The sequence below is a fragment of the Oncorhynchus gorbuscha genome, linkage group LG20, assembly GCF_021184085.1.
Source record: "Oncorhynchus gorbuscha isolate QuinsamMale2020 ecotype Even-year linkage group LG20, OgorEven_v1.0, whole genome shotgun sequence".
Classification (NCBI taxonomy): domain Eukaryota; kingdom Metazoa; phylum Chordata; class Actinopteri; order Salmoniformes; family Salmonidae; genus Oncorhynchus; species Oncorhynchus gorbuscha.
Genome location: NC_060192.1, coordinates 14,946,519 through 14,970,480, shown reverse-complemented (window position 1 = coordinate 14,970,480; position 23,962 = coordinate 14,946,519). Strand labels below are relative to the sequence as shown.

The window sequence follows — 23,962 nt, the reverse complement described above, 5'->3', positions numbered from 1 at the left end:
CCCGTGTCTATTCTCTTCCTTAGTTGTCTGTCAATGTTGTGCAATGTTATTGTACATGCTTATGAATCAATGATTTGCGTATAGGCCTGCAGTTGGATCAAGACATGATTGTAGGCCTATGTTGCGGATTGGGAACCAAATCATAATGATGCAATGCATCGGACTTGACTGTTGATGATTGAATGTGTTAATGTTTGAAATAAATACATTGTTTTAATGCCTACCTTCAAACTCAGTGCCTCTTTGCGTGACATCATGGGAAAATCAAAAGAAATCCGCCAAGTCCTCAGAAAAAGAATTGCAGACTTCCACAAGTCTGGTTCATCCTTGGGAGCAATTTTCAAACGCCTGAAGGTACCACGTTCATCTGTACAAACAATAGTACGCAAGTAAAAACACCATGGGACCACGCAGCCATCATACCGCTCAGGAAGGAGACGCGTTCTGTCTTTTAGAGATGAATGTAAATTGGTGCGAAAAAGTGAAAATCAATCCCAGAACAACAGCAAAGGACCCTGTGAAGATGCTGGAGGAAACAGGTACAAAAGTATATCGACAACCTGAAAGGCCGCTCAGCAAGGAAGAAGCCACAGCTCCAAAACCGCCATAAAAAAAGCCAGACTACGGTTTGCAACTGCACATGTGGACAAAGATCATAATTTTGGTCTGATGAAACAAAAATAGAACTGTTTGGCCATAATGACCATCGTTGTGTTTGGAGGAAAAAGGGGGTCGCTTGCAAGCCTAAGAACTTCATCCCGATTAAATGTCAGGGATTGTGAAAAACTGAGTTTAAATGTATTTGGCAGAGGTGTATGTAAACTTCCGACTTCAGCTGTATTTGTTAGGGACAGATACAATGATTCAATGTTTTAATTGTAGGCTATCTGTAACGGCTGTCGTGGGAAGAAGGTGAGGACCAATGCACGTGTTCATCTTTTTAATAAAGTAAACTGAACACTGAATAACAAAACAACAGGAACAGCTCTGTCTGGTGTAGACACACAAAGACCGAAAACAACTACCCACAAAACACAATCGAAAACAGGCTACCTAAATATGGTTCTCAATCAGGGACAACAATTGACAGTTGCCTCTGATTGAGAACCATACCAGGCCAAACACAGAAATAGAAAATCATAGAAAAACTAACATAGACAACCCACCCAACTCACGCCCTGACCATACTAAAACAAAAGACAAAACAAAGGAACTAAGGTCAGAACGTGACAATATCCCAAACAGATTACGCAATTATTATCTAGGCTACTTAGACTATCTATTATTAACTCCACTGCCTAAAACTCTTATAAGCCTAAACCATTATAATAAAATTTAAAACATTTAACAGTTTTAGTTAAAAGCCCATCTTTTATTTCAGGAGACTTTAACATCTCCACACTACCAGTGGTTGTGAGGGAGAAACGGGAGTGGTTAGGTCAGTTAGGTTACCTGTCTAACTCTATCTGCGGCCTCCTCCCCTGTGATGCAGGGACAACCTGGGTCAGCGGCGCATGCGGACAGGGCGGCTGCTGGATGTTCCGTGTCTCCTGGGCATTATGATGGATAAGACTATGTATGTATGACTTTTAGATGGACAGGGGGTACCTTTTATAGGTCTGGAGGGGGCGGGAATGACGTCATAATGTGATTAAATTAATAAATAATTTTTCATGACAGTTTTCATTTTTAAAACTACTGTCTTCAGTGATGTCATAGTAGCTTTGGCATGATGATGCAATAGCTATATATATATATATATTGCACTAAAATATATAATAAAAAATAAATATATATATATATATATATATATATATATATATATATATATATATATATATATATATATATATATATATATATATATATATATATATATATATATATATATATATATATATGTTGGTGTGTGTATTTTTAAGTAGTGTTCTGCTTCTTTGGCCAACCCATTGAACCCTTATCACTCCGGGCTTTATTTGATGGTAATTTGGAATGTCAAGTCAATGAGCAAGATGGGTAAAAAAAACAATACATACCACAGCGGAATATAAAGTGGCCAGCCGGATGTACGAGGACCACGCACTTCTTTTGAGCCAAAAATGAAGAAAATCACACAAAATTGTAGGAGGAGATTCGCCCACAGCTTAAAATGCTTAGCGTAGGCTATTATAACATAGATGTGTAGTGTCTGAAATCATGGTGACTTTTCTAGTTGTATTCAAATCCAAGGCTTCACTTGCAGGCTACTTTAGGTGGGTACCTCAATGAGTATAAGAAAGGTATGAATTCCTTGAGTTTCTTTTTTTTCTTCACTTCATCCTCCATGAGGTCTAATTAAGGAATGACAGCGCTCAATGCCATCATAACTGCTTCAATTCCTTGATCCATCATTCATCCTTCCAGTGCCTAACTTACATAGCTGCTGTGTTCTATTGGTTGTATTTTGATATGTGCTTTTGTATATGCAATGCAGCTTTTAGCTGCCATGTATAGAAGACATTTTCTTTTACAAAAAACAACAACAAGGAATGCACTGCAGCCACAATGACTGCTTCCTCCATCAAACAGAGAATGAATCAAATCAAACTGTTAAGCTAGAGAGCATTTTCTCAAATATCCCAAAGGTTTTAGTGCAATAAAATCTTGAATGCTAGCTTGAGCCAGTGATTTTAATGCTCTGAACAGTGATCTTTCCAGCACTCCTGAAGCACTTATTTCAGAGCAGAGAGCTAGCTTTTAAATTGGCAATGTCATCCCTTCGCTCTTGGCTTTGTTGTAGAAGATGTTAATTTTCCACAGTGTTTCTACTGTGTATGCCTTCAGCTGGATTTCCCAGAAATGAGAGAGAAGCAGATCAGCAGGAGTGCGGAAATACCCCACACTTTCTTAAAATATGCAATGCTTGTTTCATCATGTTTTTAAACCTGGCTGGGTATATTCTGGATTTGCCTGTCTGTTTTAGTCAGAGCCAGCTCAACCGTCGCTCAAATTGTTTGGCATTACAACGGCAACAGTCCTGGCTAAATTGGAAGCCAGCCGATGTTGTGCTTTAGCTTTTTTGACACATGGACATTACAAAAGGCCTGTTGTGAACCAGGGTTCCACTGGGCACAGACATCATTTCAACTTCCAGTTTCGATTTACATTTGGTTGAGTTCTCAACTAACATGAATTCAACGTCAAATAAACAAAACATTTCACCATGTCATTGGATTTAGGTTAAAAGTTGTGTGAAAAAAAAGATGAAATTCCCTTACATTGATCATTTTTTTGTAAATCCATTCAGTATTCCACGTTGATTCAACGTCACCACAATTGTTTTTAAATGACGTGGAAGTAACTTTGATTCAACCAGTTTTTGCTCAGTGGGCTAGTTTTAATACTTATTGATGAGTGGTCAATAGCTATTGTAATCCTGAGAAGACAAGTCGATGGCCTTCTCAAAGTGTCTCTTGTGTCTCTTGAAGGAAGCAGTGGCGGTCCAAAATTGACAACAATTTTGGACCCTCGTGGCCCCCCTAAATGTGGAGTATGAAATAAATTTTACATAACTCATTTTTGCTATCGTTCTTTTTTTTTACATCCGTTATTAGACAGTGGCAACGATGATGATTATGAACATGGTCTTTTGCCTGCAATATAGTGAAAAAAACGATGACAACAATAACGTCTAATGTAACTGGCCCCTCTAACAGTACAACTGTCCCCAGCTTGGCCACCCCAGTTGAAATGGTCTACATTTACATTTACATTTAAGTCATTTAGCAGACGCTCTTATCCAGAGCGACTTACAAATTGGTGCATTCACCTTATGACATCCAGTAGAACAGTCACTTTACAATAGTGCATCTAAATCTTAAAGGGGGGGGGTGAGAAGGATTACTTATCCTATCCTAGGTATTCCTTAAAGAGGTGGGGTTTCAGGTGTCTCCGGAAGGTGGTGATTGACTCCGCTGTCCTGGCGTCGTGAGGGAGTTTGTTCCACCATTGGGGGGCCAGAGCAGTCTAGAACCGCCACTGGAAGGTAGATGAGTTTCTCTGAGCTGTGGGATAAAACATCCTGTCAAATGGATCATTTCAATCAGTCTAGTCTCAATTTCTGTGTCGAGCACAAGAATGTTTACTTTAGATGTGTGCTGTTATGAATGCTATTTTATGGGTAATTCTCACATTCTGACCTTTATTTCCGTTTTGTCTTTATTTAGTATGGTCAGGGCGTGAGTTGGGGTGGGCAGTCTATGTGTGTTTTTCTATGTTGGGGTTTTGAGTTCAGCCTAGTATGGTTCTCAATCAGAGGCAGGTGTCGTTAGTTGTCTCTGTTTGAGAATCATACTTAGGTAGCATGGGTTTCACTTTTGAGTTGTGTGTGTTTGTTGCCACATGGTACTGTTTCGGTTTCGTTCGTTTCACGTTTATTGTCTTGTAGTGTTCAGTTTATGTCTTTAAATAAACGTTATGGACACTTACCACGCTGCGCATTGGTCCTCCGATCCTTCTCGCTACTCCTCCTCAGAAGAGGAGGAAGAATGCCATTACAGTAATAACCTACATTTATTCTGTGAGCTTAGCCACATACAACCCTGTTGATGTAGCACTTATAGAACAGGCTGAATAAAACCGATGTTGTCAGATGTCCTCTGTAATCTCCATCTGAGATGTATTGTTTTTTACAGATTAAATAAATGGTCACAAGTTCCCTTTATTGCAGTCCAAGACTGGAATATGAAATATCAATTCAGATTTCACTGTCATTTATCTCCCCTTAAATGTCCCCCTTTGTGACAAAAGCTTTAAAATCCAGTAACATTTTCCCATTCTCTCATCTGACCGAATTAAATGGGGTTACATAATTTTTCAATTGACACCTCTACAGTCCTTCATTCATGTCCTGGACATCGGTTGTAATGATACGACCTAAGGGAGTTGAATGCCCATCTCTAAAGACTGCTCCAGGATACTGTGGCGGGGAGTGTTCCACAGCTGGATCAATCATTCAGTTTCAGTATCAAGTGCCCTTGTCTGGCTCCACGGGGCTGTGTGACATCATCGCCCACCGCCCGCCCATCTCTAAAGGAGGCATCGACTGGTGAAGGGGCTCGTGAATAATTTAGAAGCTCTGGTGCACTTTATAACCTGGCCTGCAAGGCTGCTTGGGACATTCATTGTAAGTGCATTAGTATGATAGTAGTAGGGGGAAACAAGCCTTTATTGACTAATATAATCAATAGCACCACTTCTGTTGAAAAGGACTGGGGGTGCGCTGGACAGATGATTATATAGGATAAGATTAACGACAGAGCATTGGTGGCAATGAAAGAAACACAGTTCTAGAATACTTTTCTAATTGAGGTGAATTAGTTTCCCATATTCTGTTGAATAGTCCTACCAATGAACAGATGTTGGCTGCAAAACAGACAATAAGAAAAGTTATTCGTGTTGATTCACACTGAGTAATTTACCATTCATTTCCTTGTCTGAGCGAAGAGCCATCTGTGACAATATCCACACACAACATCCTCATGGCAAGGAGATTACTTTTTCCAACAAGATCAAATCAAATAAAAATAAACAAAAGTAAAAACACAATTAAATAACAATAACGAGGCTATATACAGAGGGTACTGGTACTGAGTCAATGTGCAAGGGTACGGGTTAGTCAAGGTAATTTGTTAATGTAGGTAGGGGTAAAGTGACTATGCATAGATATTAAACAGTGAGTAGCAGCAGTGATAAAAGCAAAGGGCCGGGAGTGTCAATGCATATAGTCCGGGTGGCCATTTGATGAATTGTTCAGCAGTATTAGCGCTTGGGGGTCAAATGTGTTAAGAAGCCTTTTGGACCTAGACTTGGGGCTCTGGTACCACTTGCCATGCGGTAGCAGAGAGAATAGTCCATGACTTGAGTGACTGGAGTCTTTGACAATTTTTTGGGCCTTCCTCTGACACCACCTAGTATAAAGATCATGGATGGCAGGAAGCTTGGACCCAGTGATGTAACGGGCTGTACGCACTACCCTCTGTAGGGCCTTATGGTCGGATGCTGAGCAGTTGCCATACTAGGCGGTGATGCAACCGGTCAGGATGCTCTCGATGGTGTAGCTGTAGAACTTTTTGAGGATCTAAGGACCCATGACAAATCCTTTCAGTCTCCTGAGGGGGAAAAGGCATTTTCGTGCTCTCTTCATGACTTTCTTGGTGTGTTTGGACCATGATAGTTTGTTGGTGATGTGGACACCAAGGAACTTAAAGCTCTCAACCTGTTCCACTACAGTCCCGTCAATGTGAATGGGGGCGTGTTCGGCCCTCCTTTTCCTGTAGTCCACGATCATCTCCTTTGTCTTGCTCACGTTTAGGAAGAGGTTGTTGTCCTGGCACCACACTGCCAAGTCTCTGACCTCCTCCCTATAGGCTATCTCATCATCGCCAGTGATCAGGCCTACCTTCGTCGTGTCATCAGCAAACTTGATGATGGTGTTGGAGTCTTGCGTGGCCATGCAGTCATGGGTGAACAGGAAGTACAAGAGGGAACTAAGCCCACACCCCTGTGGGGCCCCATGTTGAGAATCAGCGTGGCGGAGGTGATGTTGCCTACCCTCACCACCTGGGGTCTTGTCGGCCAGTCAGGAAGTCCAGGATCCAGTTGCAGAGGGAGGAGTTCAGTCATCCCAGGGTCCTAAGCTTAGTGACGAGCTTGGAGGGGACAATGGTGTTGAACGCTGAGCTATAGTCAAAGAACAGCATTCTCACATAGGTATTCCTCTATAGGTGGGTGAAGGCACTGTGGAGTGCAATTGACATTGCGTTGTGTATGGATCTTTTATGGCGATGTGCGCAGGAGTACGGAGATCTGACTTACAGAATGGCAGACGAGGGAGAATAACAATAATCTAGGACATTATCGCCCCTAGTAGTGAGAGAAATATGTCGATGGAAGTTAAGCATCACGTGCCTTAATGACACAGAATTAAAAATCTGTGGCAACCAGAAAAGCATCCTCTGGATGTAAGTTTTTCTGCTTGGTTATAGCCTCGTACAGTTAGATAAGTGCCAGCCTATTCTGGTCCTGAGGTGGAATGTATACAACAGTTACGATAACAGCTGAAAACTCCCTCGGGAGGTAAAAGGGTCGGCATTTGACCATCAGGTATTCGAAGACAGTTGAACAATGGGTTGGCTCTTCCACCAAGCTCGAGTCAGTGGTTTGAGGCTAACCCCCCCCCTCCCTTTCCCCGACTCCACTGTCCTGTCGGCATGGTGAATGGAGAGTCTATCGAGTTGGATAGCCATGTGGTGTATCTTGTCCGAGAGCCATGTTTGAGAAAAGCAGAGAATATTGCAGTTTCGAGAGTCCTATTGGTAGAAAATCCGCGAATGGAGGTTTTCCCTTCAACTTAATCTCGCCAGGATCCCCCTCTCTTGCCTCTGTAACGTCGTCGTTTCCTCTTGGGTAGCCTGAAAATTGTCTGGAATTACAGAAAGAGCCCAGGGCAGATGAATCGAAGTTGAAGCCGGAATTGAGGTAAGTAACTGCCGATCGGATGTTCAAACGTTCTTGTCGGTTGTAAGAAATGATAGAGGATACATTTTGAGAAAATAAAGTAAAAATGCATAACAAAAGAATGACAAAATAGCTAAGTTGCTAAGTTGCCAAGGAGCTTGCATAACAACGGCCATTCTGTATGGCTCCATTATTTTTTTTATATTTACATCTCGCATTCCAGTGTTCGAACTTGTTAAAAAGGTTGCATGGGATTTCTATCAATGTGACTATTTGCACCCAGTGGCAATGTCCGGTTTAGGTATAATGCCGGGAGTCACTTATGGATTTGTAAGGTCTAATGCAATTCCACCTCCGACACAGCCAAAACAACCACCTTGTGGATGTCGGCTGAAGCAGATCTGATTGAATAGAGCCCATAGTAGGCTACCTCTATATTATCCACTGCAAACTCAGAGTCAATGAGGGAATTATTTATTAGTTGATTTATTTATTTATGATTTCCCCTTTATTTCACCAGGTAGGCCAGTCGAGAACAGGTTCTCATTTACAACTGTGACATGGCCAAGATAATGTAAAGTAGTGTGACAAAAACAACAACAACACAGAGTTAGTGGGATGTATGGGGATAGAAGCTCAAGGTAATTTCTAAGAGAATGATGAGAGATGTAGAATATAGAAAATCTCAAGAGCTTAATCATGTTGATAGTAATGGATTGTCTCTTGAAGGGAATTGCCTACTGTTCGTGTAAGGTGAAAGTAAAAGAAAGTGAGGCTCCACACCATTCTAATTTATGGATGTGCTTACTCAGCAGTGTGCGTCCACACAGTGTTTTGGCGAGCTCTACGTTACAAATGCACTACACAAACACTCTGCTCTTACAATTAGGTCATCCCAGCTGAATGCTAGTAAACTTTTACTGACATTTTTTTTTACATGGACATATTCATCAATTTAATTTCTCCATCATGTTAGGTAAGGAAACAGGTAACGGATAGGCATGTGTTATCTCCATTCCGGTTAATTGAAACACAATCAAAGTCATGATTGAATTATGATGATGCATGGACAGCTGTTCTCTAAAGAATGCATTTTAGTTGGTAGAGAGGTGAACACACTCACAGGAACAGTGTCCAGGTGCAATGGCCTTCTCTGGAAATCTTCTGCCACACACACTCACCAAAAACAAAGGAAATGGCCAAGTGACCCCAGAGGTAGATTTACAATGTGTCAGCAGCAGCAACCCCCCCCTACACACCACTGAGGATTTATAACATGACTGGAGAAGTTTTGGCTTGGCTGACTGATTTACCGAGGTCAAATTACAGCATCTTGCAGCCTGCTCTAGCCACATGATGAAAGAGTAATCATACAGAATCTTAACGTCACTCTGTAATATCTACCCATAGACTTCCGGCTACATCTGGGGACTTTTACACTATGGTTTCAATGTTGGGTAGACTTGAAATCCTACGAAGTCAGAGCCAATAGCTCCTTTGCATTGTGGTGTATGTGTCTAAGTCAGTCTGGAATATAACCAGTCTGGTATTAATAAGTTATGTATAGGGATTGGGGTGGAAATATGGTTTTGGGAATCAAGAGTGGAGCTATCTTGAGCATAGATTACAGTACAGGACATGGTGGGGATAGACTGATAGTATAGAATGATATGCTTTGGAAATCAGCCATTTTCTGTCAGATTTTGCACTCCCTTCCTGGTTGAAGGGCATTTTCCACAGAGGGTTCTGCATGAAACTGTCCCTGTTGCTACAAATATTGTTGTATCCTATGTTTTACATGAAATATTTCTTGATGTAGGCATGCTGAGAAAGCCAGTGGTTCCAAGAATGAAGGGGCAACATTTTTTGTTTAAAAATAACTAAATAAAACAAAACTTACGGGCAATCTTGGTCTCATTATTTCACATATCGTAAACTCAAAACATCAACAAAGTACATTGGCATTAATCCCTCAAAAATGTGACTATTACTTAGAAGGGTGTGATTCAACTCATGATAAGAGTAAAATGTTAACTTACAAAACAGGCTCTAGCACAACAACACAGTGTCAATGTTCCACATTCTATGGATAGAAAGCAAAAAAAGGGTATTTGACTGATCAAATATAAAGCTAACTATCATCAACGTCATGCAATGGCAGCGTTTGCCATTTTGACAAGGCAATTCATATACAAATACTATGTTACCAGTGTATCTTGTGTATGGTTACAAAGTCAGATGAATTTGGAAGTTCTCGGTTCTTTGAGCAAAAGCATCCAACAAACAATTTCAACCTTTTAATTTACTGAGTGGGTTTGGTTTAGTCAGAAAATGTGCAGTAAAAGGATTCATGTTGTACAGGCTGTTCAACAAATGTGAGGGTATGAACTTTGTTGGGTAAAGAAGATGAAAGAGCTGTTGCCATTAAATTCTTACACAGAGAGGTTACGTCATTTAGCAAATGCTCTTATCCAGAGCAACTTGCAGTAGTGAGTGCATAAATGTTTAATACTGGTCCCCATGGGAATCAAACCCACAACCCTGGCATTGCAAACTCCACGCTCTACCAACTAAGCCACACTGGACCTGTGTGTTCCACTCACTAAATTGGAATGAACCAATGAGTGATTCCTTTTCACACCTGGTTGAAATAGACCAGTGTTCAGGCCACAATAGGAGCCTTTCTTTCCTTCATGTGCCATTGAGCAGCAAAGGTTGGTAAAGTTCAGGAGGCACACCAATTTTTATTTGAAAATCTATAAATTGTGAAAATGAATGCCCCTGTGTTTATTTGTGCTTCACTTTCAGGGCCAGAGACTTCAGTCCGGTTGCCAGCTGCAGACCTATTAGTACCCCACAAAAACCCTAACATCACAGCTGTGGCGTTGTGTTTGTTTGACTTTGTCATTATTGAATTGAGACATGCAGGCACAGTGGATGTGAATTGAGAATGTGTATTGACTCATTTTGAAGGGTGCACTTGTTAAGTCCTGGCCATCTCGGATAATGTTTAGACTGAGAAACACTTCCAAACTGTTGACTCTGGTCTTGGACAATTCAACTTTGGGTGAGTTATGTATCTCAGAAATTTGAAAGGTGTTTCTGAGGCCAAGTTTTCCATTCTTTCTGGACCTCAATGCTGACTCTTGAATTCATTTATTGAGGAGGGCTTGAATAAACACAGAATATGGCATGAGCTTGTGTGCCTTAGTGTTGATTGAATATGTTTGAATAAGGATTATCCCAAAGTTGCCTTCAAGCTGTCATCAGAGAGTGTGTAATTTGATGTAATTATTCACAAATCATAAATACAGTTTTGACATATGGTATATGGTTGTTATTCAATATTCAAACAATAGCACACAGGGTAATGAGAGCGGTCATTCACCACTACGGTTGAGTGGTCACTCCTGTTTTCTATCTGCTATTCCACTATGTCATATGACTGGTTTCTATGAAACTTTTTTTTTTAATAAAAAAAACGAAAGGCCAAAAATCCAGTATTCTTGGCTGCTTCAACCATACGGCTTCAAGCTCCACAGGAGGAATCTGTCTTGTAAACTGATCTGGCTGGCCAGTCATGACCTCAGCCTTCAAGCATGAGTTCTCAGCAATGGTCTGGGTTTAAAAGAACAGCTTTCCAGTGTAACTGAGACAAATTAGCGTCTTTCCCTACGGAGAGCAGCAGAAGGTACAGTAGAGCTGAAAAGATGAACCTATAGAGACACCCTTTAAGCAACATCCCCTTGTGTCTGTGATGACAGAGGTAGGCTAAAGAAAATAGGCTGAGGAGCCATTTGTTTTTATTTTTCCCCACTTTGCATTTATTGTGCTCTTAAACGCAATTTACTAAAGCAACATTTTTGTTTTTTAATTCTGCAACAGATTCATATTTCTCTGAGTGCTGCAATGTTAACTGGCAATGTGAACTGTATAACAAACTACAATAAACCAAGTTTTCAATGCCAAATAAAAAAGTATCTTTGTAATATTGCTCATTTGGTGACAGTTTAATCACAGTATGTCGCCAAGCTGTTGTCCAACAAACAGGTTGAGAGCCGTCAGCAGATCTGTGAATGATGGTCTGTGATCATGACGGATACAGAGGGAACTCTGTGAGATGACAGGTGGCCGTGAACAGCATTAGCTCTCTGAGAATCCTCTTGGGGGTCTCATGGAACAATGTTCCCTTGGCCCTCAGCTGTGGATGGGCTAAAGTGATAACTTTTGCCTCTGTGTCCATTAGCTTGATGTGATGAATTGACGCTGCTTGCTCCAGGACAGATGGAGTCCTGTTCTTTTAATGGGATCCTCATATTCCTCTTAATACTCAAGGTCTTATTGTACAGCTTTGCTTTCAATGGAGCCCCCAAGCAAAAATGTTCACTACAGTGCCTGAAATAAAGCAAGGTGACATTGTTCCTAAACCAGAATGTGGGTTCAGAGGTTAGGCTAAACTCATTAGAATGGCTGTTAGCCTTACTGGAAGTGTAGGAAACATGTTATTTTGAAGGTTGAACAAAAATGTAATTGCAGAGGATACAGATCAATGGAAAGATCTACATCCTATAGGAATAAAGAGTCAAGAACAGTTAAGACTACAGGTGGCAGATAGTGTTTGTTAGTGTTGGGCCAGTAAGCAAAGGTTGGTTTGAATACCTGAGCAGACATGGTGAAAATGGGCAACATACCCTTGAGCAAGACACTTACCAATTTGCTCCAGTTCTATGGCTAACCCTGTAAAAACACACCCAGCTGGTATGACAACACATTTGAGATTACCAGGTCATTGTTACCTTGGGTTCTGATCACAAAAAAAGGGTCAAGGTTACAAAAGCAGAGGACTTAATGAGATGGACCAGAGGCTGGCCAACAGCAGAATGGCTCTGACCTGAATAATGTCTGTGCAGATGCTCCTTAGAGTGCAGTGAGAGGCCTTGAAAAGGAGCAGCTCTGAGCAACTGGGTCAGCCCAGCCATGATGTCCGAAAAATAAAAAGGGTAAGAGCGTGAGTGTCTTGAATGCATGTGAACAGCCATGCTCAGAGTTGCCATTTCCCCTTTAAGCCAGTCAAAATATCAACTCAAGCAGTTAAATGAAGACCAGAATTTATGCTCGTCAGCAGATGGCCATTTTCTAGCCATCACTTGTACAATTGTAAATGTGCCATGCATGCAAGCACTAATAAAGGAAACTAGCTGCACTTCACATGAAATTGCCAAGACAGAAACTAAAGCACTGGCTCCTTCTAGTGGACAAGATTAGGTATTACAATAAGAATAAATAAAATAAGAGTATGAAACAAAAACAGGATTTAAAAGTTTATAAAATGTTTATTGGCATTACATGAATATACAGTCTTGATCATACATGCAAGTTACATTGATTGCCAGGCAGAACATGACCTACTTTAGGCCAATGCATTTAATTACCAGGAAGTCCAACACCCAGGTGTTGGAACACAAGCTATACACTTCACAACACTAACATTTCTCCCAGTTAAGACTTAACTAAAAAAATAAAAACATATAAGTCATACATTCTGTACAGTACAAGCAGCACATAGCTCCAGCAGGCATCTCATAGGGTGAGTTGTTTTGCAAGGTCCTTGATCAGCGAAGACTTTAGCTGTGAAATAGTTGCAATTCTCATCTGCTTCTGACTAGAGTACTTGTTCTTAACCGCCTGAAACAAAATTAAAATCAAGGGGACAGGGGCCATTTGGTAGAATAATTTGAACTAATCATTGGTGCATGGAAAGTCAAACAAAGTGGCATTCAAAGCAAGAGGCAGTACTTTGTATGATACTCACCATATGCTTAGTTTGTCCCTCGTTCACCTTCAGAACATTTTTAGCGATGTGCTGCATGGCATGGACCAGGCTGTCTTCTGTGTAGTTCATGTAATGCTGTAGTGTGGAGCTCTGGGGTGAGGACACAGAGCAAGTAAGACTAAGCAATAGCGAACAATGGCCTAGTTTCACTGGTCAGAATATTTTACAAGAAAGGTAGATGCCATTCAGAAAAGTAAAGAGAACTAAACAAACTGATGACATGACATCTTACCCATTCACCACAGTTGAAGACCTTCAGGGTGAGGGCAAAGGCTGCACTGGCCACCTGGGAGGGAGGGAAGTGCACCATCTCGTAGTCCACCATGGTGAGCTCCACAAAGTACTTTGCCAGGGTGTGGTGCTCAGCAGTCACCTGGAGAGATTTTAATTGGTGTGAATATAGGCCAGGGCTGTCCAACCATCTGCCAAAGAGCTACAGCCCTATAGATTTTTTTGCACCAAGGCCAATCCAGTGTACCAGATTCAAATTAGCTGGTTGATAAACTAAGAAAGTTACACCTATGGTTGGAGCAAAACCTACAGGAAGGTAGCTTTTTGGGAACAGGGTTTGAGCAATATAAATGGAAGTGTATCAGTGTTCAAGGAGGTTGGCATACCTCGCCAATCTTTGAGGCCCTTCTGAGGAACTGGAGGGGGAGAGGGCGGCCAAAGCTGAACTTCAGCACCCTTAGGATCTTCATCTCCATGTCCCTGATCTGTGCAGTGGTGTAGGCCTGGTCGGTAACAAAGGCAAAGTCTACGATCTCCGGAGGGTACATCTCCTCATATTTGGAGGCAATGAACATGGCTGTCACACCAACAAGCTGGAGCTGCTTTTTGGGCACTGGGTTATCCTGGTGAACGAGATGTCAATCAATTGGGACCACACACAGTAATGGGAGCAAATTATTTGGGGTTGTGTCCAACCCATTTTGTTGCTCTGTCCAAACTTGAAATCCTGGATTGGCAAAAAATAAAATAAGCCTACTAGCAGGTTAAATGAAGTGTCTGCTACATCCCCACTATGTGGCCTCCCGAGTGGCAGTGGTTTAAGGCACTTCCACTAGAGATTCTGGGTTCGAATCCAGGCTCTGTCACCGCCGGGAGGCGGTGCACAATTGGCCCAGCGTAGTCCGGGTTAGGCCGGCAGTGATAGCCTTGTCTCATCACGTACTAGCAACTCCTGTGGCGGGCCGGGCGCAGTGACATAGTAGCCAGGTGGTTCCTCCAACACATTGGTGCAGATGGCTTCTAGTTGGATGGGCATTGTGTCAAGAAGCAGTGCGGCTAGGTTGTGTTTCGGAGGACGCGTGGCTCTAGACCATCAGCTCTCCCCGAGTACATACGGGAGTTACAGCGATGAGACAAGACTAACTACTACCAATTGGATATCACGAAATTAGGGAGAGAAAAAGGGGTGAAAATACATTCACCAAACTTCAAATAGTTTCAGATCAGGATGTAGTTGGCCAAGGGAAAGTTCCCACTGGCTTATTACCTGAAGGAAGCGATCAATGATTCCCACAGTCATGAACATGGTCTCCTGCAGCAGGCGGAACTTGATTTGGACCTGGACAAGCCAATCGATGAGGATCGCACGCATGTTGCCTGTAATTTCCTGTCCCTCCAGATAGTTGGGTTTGACAGCCTGATCAATCTGCAAGGGGAGATGACAGAGGGCCATGTAGGCAACAGGCACATGCAGTAAGACAATGCATTTGATGGACATAGTTACTCAATTTCAAAACCAACCTCAAGTTTCTGGAGATATTTGTAGATGTCCTTCACATAGTCACTGCAGAGCATGGGGTTGTCGTAGTCGTCAGCATCTACATCCTTGATATTAAGTAGGACATCTGAGAAGGCCTGGCACAGCTCGTTGGGAGCACAGCCAGAGGTCTCCATTGGTGTGGGAGACATTGGCTCAGGCAAAACCTGTCAGATAAACACCAACGTTTGTATTCAATTATGGGGTATAGTGGTGAACAAGGTCCCAAACGTGAGTGGAGAGTTGAGCAGATTGAAGGCAAACAAAAAAAAATGAAGCAGACAAATTGCCCATCACTCCAGAAGTCTCACCTGAACAGGGGCAAAAACTACTATTTTTGGTGGTTGTTCAACCTGGGCTTTTCCAGCCCGCGTGCTGGTCTTCCTGTCAACCACTTTAGTAGTTTCTGCCTTTGTATTCTGTAGAATAATTGAAGCGCAGTATTTTAGTACAAAAACATGGCAACTAGATCGTAAGCAATACATAGAACACGTTTCCGGAATCGCACCTTTTTCAAAGTCTGTCTGGGGACTCCAACATTTCCAATTTCGCCGAGCGCTGCTCGTGGTCTCAGTGTAGGCTTAGTTCCCAAAACAGCCTTGCCCGGAAGGGTAGTTTGGTTCTCTGAGGAAGCCAGGCGACTCTACAGCAATAAAAGACACCATGTAGCGAGATGTATTCACATAGGCAAATAAAACAAGGGATGTCGAATACTGAATGACTACAGTACGCAAGAATGTCACGAGAAGGAAACATTTTTTTGCAGACGCACGAGGCAATTTCACTTATCCCCATCTGAGCTCCAAAACAATTCTAAACTAATGCATATAAGGGGGAAAAAAATCAAATGCCACGACTACATTACAACAAAGAGAAATTCAGTAAAATATAAAAACTTACTCTGGTCATAGGGAGAGCCATTTCGAAAGACGAGTTGATTTGCTGAAGACAGAAAACACTGTACTGTACAATACCAAAGAGTGAATCACCGTGGTTTAAATGCAGGCTTACTCGAATCCCATTCGCTGCGTTCCAAAATGAATTGTGATCTGATTGGATGATACGGAGCCACTTAGAATGCGTTCCTAGGACAACCAGTAATGATGACAGGATTCATATTTTTTTTAAGACTTCCGCCTCCTTATAAATAAGAAAAATACGTTGTTTCAGTTGAAAACAAAGGCACTTTATTGTACTTAATTAAGGTTTATCAACTTGTTTTGTTTGTTTGTTGATGTTTTCTATTATGTAATGAATTATATGTTTGCAAAGATATTTTTATTTATTTTATTAGGCAAGTCAGAAGAACAAATTCTTATTTACAATGACGGCCTACCGGGGAACAGTGGGTTAACTGCCTTGTTCATGGGCAGGACAAAAACATTTCTATCTTGTCGGCTCGGGGATTCGATCCAGCAACCTTTCGGTACTGGCCAAACTCTCTAACCACTAGGCTACCTGCCGTGCCTAGGAGCACCATCAGCTGCTAATTTCCCCAAAGATTATTAAAAACCTTTGATTTTGGCTCTGTTTTCTCTGATAACTCCACTATCACAGTTGCATTTCATGTAATAAAGTGTACACTTGTACTACACTGTTATTTGACTATTTACGGTCTTCTTATTACTGCATTTGTGCTAGTCATGTAGGAAACAGGACATCATGACCATACAACACACATTTCTTATATTGTGTTAACCTCTGATCCCATAAATGTGCTCTGGAGGCACATCAGGCTCTGCAGTAGCCACATATCTAGTGCATAATTACTCTTCTAAAAAAATGGAGAAAGAATAATAGAAGAACATAATAAAGACAGTGGTTGTGGTCCAACTAAGATAAAAGTTATATATTCAATTTTTATTTCACATGAACCACGCACACACACACACAAATGCAACAAAAAAAAAAACAATTCAAAAATGTTATTTGGTACCACAGAATAAGTTACATGATACATGTTCCATCTTTCAGATAATTCATGGACTCCATTTGTTGTGTCATTGCCAGAACATCATGGAATCCAGTAGTGAGGCCAGACATGTGCTGGAAATAGGCCTCCTTCTCCACCTGGACAGATAGATTATTCACTCCGGCATCTTTCAGAATAGCAGTCACCTATAAAGAACAACATGAAAATGGTTTGAGATGTATTATTCATGAAAAACACAATTAACTTAACCCCCCAAAAAATCTAGAAATTGTTTTTTCCACTCGCCTGCTGTATGATCCTCTGCTCCACAACGTCTGACATCAGCTGCAGGTGAATCGTTCCTGCGATGACACTGGCTGAGTGTCTCCAAAAGTGAGGGTCGCGGTAAGATAGCACACCTTCTACTTTCTCAATCTGAAAGAGCACAAAAATACCCAACCTGATTATTCAATGTATGGTCCGCTCTTCAAACACTATCAATCAACTGAATACAAATCTAATGTACTTAATTACAATCTTTCAATTTACTTTACTATGTAAGTAGAGGTTTTGCTATCCAACCTTTTCCAGGGCGATGTTGAGGTCCTTCTCATGTTCAGGAGGCGTCCTCAAGAGGAGGACCTCAGCTGCATCTGTCAGCAGCGGGATGACACTGAGGAAGATGAGGGTGGAGATGAAGAGGGAACAGATGGGGTCAGCGATCAACCAGCCAAACTGACGAATGAGGATTGTGGAGATGATCACACCAACACTGCCCAGGGTGTCAGCCAACACGTGCAGAAAGACACCTGGGAAAAAATATGCATTTAAAGCCGTGATTAAACACTGACTGTGGTCCGTCATAACAGTTGAAAACAACGAAGAGCAAATGAGCACCTAATTTGGACGTACATTCATAACACCTCTCTTCAGCTCAGCTCTACAAGGAATTATGAACCGTTTTTATAATGTGGATCACTCACCTCTCATATTGGCATTCATGCCCCCGCCATGGGAGTGGCCATGGCTACTTCCATGACTGTGTCCATGGCTGCTCTGCCCATGCCCGTTTCCACCGTGCCCATGTCCCCCATGAGAGTGCCCGTGCTCGCTGTGCCCATGCCCGTGGGAGTGGCCATGATCATGTGATGAACAGTTGCTTTTAGCAGCACCGTGGGAGTGGGCGTGGCTGAAGGCACAGATACCCACTAGGTTGACGAGGAGCCCTCCAACTGACACAGGCTGGGGAAAAAACAGATGCTGTGTTATCAGGGTTACCAGACGAACATTTGTTTAAACTCTTTTGGACAACCTACATATTATTAGGCAGAGAAACTTGAATATGTTTGATACAAATGTTAACATGATGAACATAAAGAGGCATTATGAGAAGCTGTAGACATGGTTAACTTACTGTCAGCATGTCTGTGTTAATGTTGGGAGGGTCTACGAGTCGGGTGACCGACTCCACAAAGACAAAGAAAGCTATGACCATGAGGAACAAGCCATTGATGAATCCAGAGAGAATTTCAACCCGGCCATATCTGCAAATTTAAACAGAACATTGATCAATCACATTTGAATTTCTCAACTTGACAATACTAGCTCCAGATAAGAATGAAGACGTCCAATTAGGGCTGGGCGATATGACGATATATATCGTGTGACGATAGAAAAACTTCTAGAATTTCGTATTATGCTCTATCGTTTATTTTGTTGTGTCGCAAATCACACTCTTTACAGCAATATGTTTTGTTCGATTGGACGACACTTTGCGTTCTTCCACACGTGCGGAAGGAAATTTGCAACACAAACAAACATGGAGGAGAGTGAACGTGACACAGAGCACGAAGAGGAGCTCGTATCTAAAAGTGGGGCTACTTCGGTTGCTTGGACGTGGTTTGAGTATCAAAAGTCTGACACAGGCCAGAAAACCGTCCTCTGCAAATTATGCCGCAAGCCGGTCCTGACAACAGGCTCAAACACCACTAACCTCTTTCACCACCTATGCAAGAATATTGTGATGCATGGAGAGTCTAAGGATGAGACCCAAAACAGTACAGTCGAGTGCTCAAAACAAACCCCCGACTCAGACGTTGAAGAGGCTTTTGCCCGCGGCACACCATATGGCAAAGAATCACAAAGATGGAAGGAGATAACAGCTGCCGTTACAACTTACATCTGCAAAGACATGGCCCCAATTTACACGGTCCAGAATGGGGGTTTTGTGAGTTGGTGCTAACACTCGACCCAAGGTACCAAATGCAAATTGATAAGTGACAAGTATTAATGCCAAAATAACATGCAAAACATATATATATATAAATATATATTTTTTTTTAAGGCCTATATTTATTTTGTTTGCAACTATAGTTGAAGTGTTTTCTATTTACCTTTTTAGGTTTCATAAATTTGGTTACATTCTTAATTGGAAATGTGCACAAAGGTTCTAAATAAAAGGAGAAATAATCATATGAGTAAGTACCTTTTATTTATTGAGTATAACTCAAAATGTAATAAGAAATAGGCCTTTACATGTAGTCATTTCATATAAACTATTTATTCATTGAATTTACAGAAAATATGCTATATCGTGATATGTATTGTTATCGGGATACGAAATTACTTATAAAATCGGGATATGAGATTTTGGCCATATCGCCAATACCTCTTAGAGCAGCTTATCTCCATTACTGAGCTTACCCATAAGAGTATATCCTGGTTGCTTTCCAGCGTGTCATGAGAGCTGCAAAGAGGCCCAGCACTAGAGCAGAGCAGTCAAACAACATGTGGAAGCCATCAGAGATCAGGCCCAGGCTGTTGGTCCACACACCGTAGAAGAGCTCCACAAACGTGAAAGCCTAGAAAGTGGAAAACAAGAAGTAACAAGCAATTTAGTCAACTAATCTTAATTTTTAGCCACCACAAAAAGCTCTGTAGATAAGACATGGTACTGAAATCCTCAAGTCTAGATCACCCAGTCCAGTCATCTGATATTCAGTCCTATGTATTCTCACACCTGAGGTTCTACTTACCAGATTGAGACAGAGGAAGTAGAAGATCTGTCTGGAATCATACTCCTCCAGGATCTGTTTGAGGGAGTCTTTGATGAAGCGGGGCAGAGACTGGGACGTGTGCTGCAGGGCGTCCCCCATGAAGTTATACAGAGGGGTTCCCTCGGGGGAATACCCCACCAAGGTCCCCTTCTGACCCTTCTTCGATGGTGACGACAAGATGCTGTCAGCTGAAAACAGTGAGAGGGGCATTTATGGTATATGACATGCTCAATGAATGCCACCTGAAAGTTAGACTACTTAATGTCACAGTCCTTACTCTGACGAAAACTGTCTAGTCACCATGAAGTCAGTCATTCCTACTGCCGGTACTCTCACTCACCCATGATGAAGAAGACTGCACTGACCAGCACCCCCCCAGAGAGCACATGTTCAGTCTCTGTGCTCTCTTGCTGGGGGGTCTTGCTCATGGTCCGGAGCTGTTCCGTCAGCGGGTGGGTCCAGAAGTTGGCCAGCAGCAGCCCACTGAGGAAGAGAAAGATGGAGCCGTAGCGGGCACACCTGGGAGCCTCCATCTTGGTGATGCAGATGGACTCTACATAGAACTCCAGGATCATCACAGAGAAGATGATCATCCCAAATGGCAGGATAAGAGCCGACCATGACTCCACTTTGCTCTGGAAATTTAGAATCACAGTTTAGGCACTTTGTACTCTTTATGCAGTAACAAATACCCAATTGTTTGGGCTCTTAACCTTACTGAGACAAAATATTTGTAAGAAATCTGATAAACATGCATTATAGATGTCTTAGAATTGTGCTTTCCCATATTATCCATCTCTTACCTCTGTGGTGGCTGAGAGCACTATGACCCAGGGCAGCAGGACTATGGAGGAGACCAGGTTATCCAGGGCGTACAGGCGTTTGGCTCCCCCGATCTCCACAGACAACTTCCTGGAAGCTGTGTGGAAGCCAATCTTCAGGCAGAGAGACACCACCAGCAACACAACCCCACCCTGAGAAAGAGAGCATTAGAGGCTTAACTTTTCTAAAAGGTTGGAGAAAGGAGAGAAGATAAAGTTGAGACACAGGGAAGATTACATCCACTAGACAAGCAAATTCTGTACTTGTGATGTGATTGATTTCCTTACCTTGTGATCTGCTACCCCCAAGAATGCAATAGCAGTATAGAGAGCATGAGTGAGGGCACTGTCATGGTGTCCTTCAGCTAGAAGAGCAGATGATTAAGGGAAAGACTATAGAGGTTAGACATTATGATCACCCATTCAGAGAAAAAGAATGCACTTGTACTTCTATTCTATCGTGCATTTCAGAAAGGATACGATGTTCCGCCATCTTTGCCATGAGGTCATCATTGTCAAAGAGAAGGAGACAGATGACAGCGATAATGAAAAGAGCAGCACCTCTGGTCTACAACACAAACAGACATGTTGTCATTCACCACATCCACAGGGGTTTGGAAGACATTGAAATGAAGATTGATAAGACTGTTTAGAAAGAACATAAAAAAAAACAGATGCACACGTCTGCTTACCTTGGAGGGGCCACCTCCTGAGCTTGTGAATAGAACACTGAGGAGTGCGATGACCACCACATCGCTGTGCTCAAACAGTAACAACGTCCTGAGCAAGAAGGGAAAAAATAGGATCTTATCAAGGAGTGTCTGAGGTCGTACAAGTAATGACATCAAGAAACCAGACCCTCCATTCAATCAGACGGTCACACGGATGACATGACATCTTACCTTAAAGGTCCACAGAGAGTGAGACCAAAGAAACCCAGGAGGGAAATGATGCAGCTGATGACCGAATGTTTGAGAAGCTTGATCCACTGCAATAAAGATGGGTGAGGGTCACGTGAATACTCCTGGAGTGCATATGCTGTCTATGACACATGATTTGTGTCTCCGAGTAAGACCTGAAAGCAATGCAAAAACATACCTGTCTCTTTGAAATTGCTTTCCCAGAAGAGAATGGTTTTTGGAAGAAAACCAAAATCACTGCACACCTACACAGGAACAAAAGACAGATGTATTTTCCATACATAACAGAATAAACTCATATTTTAATTGGAGGAGAAACCAGGAGCTACTCACCCCAATTTTAGTATGAAGATGAACTGAACAATATGGACAACTTTGAGGAGGTCATATGATTCAAAGATCCCAAGTGCCTTCAACACCTTGGACACAAGCAGTAACACTATGTACCTGGTTAGCCTGAAAGAGAGAATAACAAGTCAAATGCAATCTCAGAACATGATCTTGCCCACCTAGCTAGGGAAGACTAGTGATGACAATCTGTGACATAAACACAGCCATGATGTAAACAATAGCCTCACTTCTACCGTAGGCTAGCACTGAACAGAACATACATGCAAATACTCTGAATTCATCAACTAATCTGGTACAATCGTCACAGGATATATAGTTAGTCAGCGAAGACAGCAACTGACCTAGCTGAGGAACGCTCAACTCTGTTCTATCTTGAGCATTCCTCAGCTACAGCTAACCTAAGCTGCCAAACCACAACAATTGAACATTACTAGAAAACTAGAGGGCTTACCTGGCATTCGGTACTTCAACCCTGCCAAGCTGTCCACTGGAAAGTACATTGCTGCTGTATTTGTCATCCATTTGTATAGCTAGGCTGAAATTCAACAAATGTAATGATCCATGCGACAAGGCTGGTGGTTGCTAGCGAACGTTGGCCTTGTAAAGTTGTGTCAAAGAGATTACTATAGTAGCTGTTGTTAGCCAGCTAGCCGGCTAGCTTATCATATAATTCAACTCGACATCGTAGCTAGCTAGTTAGCAAGACCTCCCTCTTTACAATACAGATGCAGACCATGTTCGTTCAAATATCCGGCATAATTAAGAATATGGTATCATAAACTATTTGTAAAATTGCTTCCAAAGGAAAGAATACCATCCCAGATGGTCGCGGCCACACTTCCGGATACTGTAAACGTTTCCACGTCACAAATTCTCGAACCTAGTGCCGCGTTCAAAACAACTTGGAATTCGGAAAAATACGACGTCAAATCATGACGTTAGTGAACCTCAGGTCGGAAAGTCGGAGCTCTAGGCATAGGCCCGAGTTCCCGAGTTGAATTCCGATTTGGATGACCGTTCAAATCGATTTTTCTCAGTCGGAGTTTGTTTTTTTCCGAGTTCTCAGTGGTTCTGAACGTACTAAAGTTCCCAGGTCCGAGTTCCCATCAGTTCTGCTTTGTGCAGCCAAAGTGACATTTTAGCCTTTCCCAAAAAAGTTTTCTATTTAGACTTTGGATTACATATTTTATACTGCTGTAGGGTACCTACACATATACATTGATTACTGCTCTTACAAATAGTTTTATGAATACATAATTTCAATATACTTATTTAGTAAACAAACCACATATGAAGGCAGCACAAGCTGTCATGCTCTTATCTATGCTTTATGTATGCAGCTATTTGTAAACAGGTAGGCCTTCAATATTTTCGATATGTTTTATTTATTTTAGTAATGCAGGAACATTTGGTATGTACAGTCTTCAGAAAGGTCCGCACAGTAAAAGCAGGATTTTCTCCTAATATCCCTTGTGTCATTTACATTTACATTTAAGTCATTTAGCAGACGCTCTTATCCAGAGCGACTTACAAATTGGTGCATTCACCTTATGACATCCAGTGGAACAACCACTTTACAATAGTGCATCTAAATATTTTAAGAGGGGGAGGGGGGGGTGAGAAGGATTACTTTATCCTATCCTAGGTATTCCTTAAAGAGGTGAGGTTTCAGGTGTCTCCGGAAGGTGGTGATTGACTCCGCTGTCCTGGCGTCGTGAGGGAGTTTGTTCCACCATTGGGGAGCCAGAGCAGCGAACAGTTTTGACTGAGCTGAGCGGGAACTGTACTTCCTCAGTGGTAGGGA

The 23,962-nt window shown here is 42.0% G+C and overlaps 2 protein-coding genes across 2 annotated transcripts; both read right to left on the bottom strand.

The window, feature by feature from the left end:
• Positions 1-12,810: 12,810 nt before the first annotated feature.
• On the bottom strand, positions 12,811-16,083 carry LOC124007134 (G2/mitotic-specific cyclin-B1-like). Its single transcript, XM_046317461.1, has 9 exons — positions 15,999-16,083; positions 15,607-15,741; positions 15,410-15,517; positions 15,083-15,265; positions 14,829-14,987; positions 13,948-14,184; positions 13,563-13,703; positions 13,310-13,420; positions 12,811-13,182 (listed from the first exon to the last, which is right to left on the bottom strand). Exons 1-9 carry the CDS (start codon positions 16,017-16,019, stop codon positions 13,078-13,080), a joined length of 1,200 nt encoding a protein of 399 aa, XP_046173417.1. The 5' UTR covers positions 16,020-16,083; the 3' UTR covers positions 12,811-13,077.
• An 856-nt stretch (positions 16,084-16,939) lies between these two features.
• slc30a5 (solute carrier family 30 member 5) lies at positions 16,940-23,034 on the bottom strand. The gene is made up of 16 exons (XM_046317459.1): positions 22,610-23,034; positions 22,141-22,263; positions 21,986-22,052; positions 21,790-21,875; positions 21,580-21,667; positions 21,368-21,455; positions 21,176-21,252; positions 20,870-21,040; positions 20,407-20,701; positions 20,046-20,254; positions 19,714-19,871; positions 18,425-18,554; positions 17,994-18,252; positions 17,593-17,819; positions 17,317-17,445; positions 16,940-17,216 (listed from the first exon to the last, which is right to left on the bottom strand). The coding sequence occupies exons 1-16, from the start codon at positions 22,678-22,680 to the stop codon at positions 17,046-17,048; spliced, it is 2,349 nt and encodes a 782-aa protein (XP_046173415.1). The 5' UTR covers positions 22,681-23,034; the 3' UTR covers positions 16,940-17,045.
• Between the last annotated feature and the right edge of the window lie 928 nt (positions 23,035-23,962).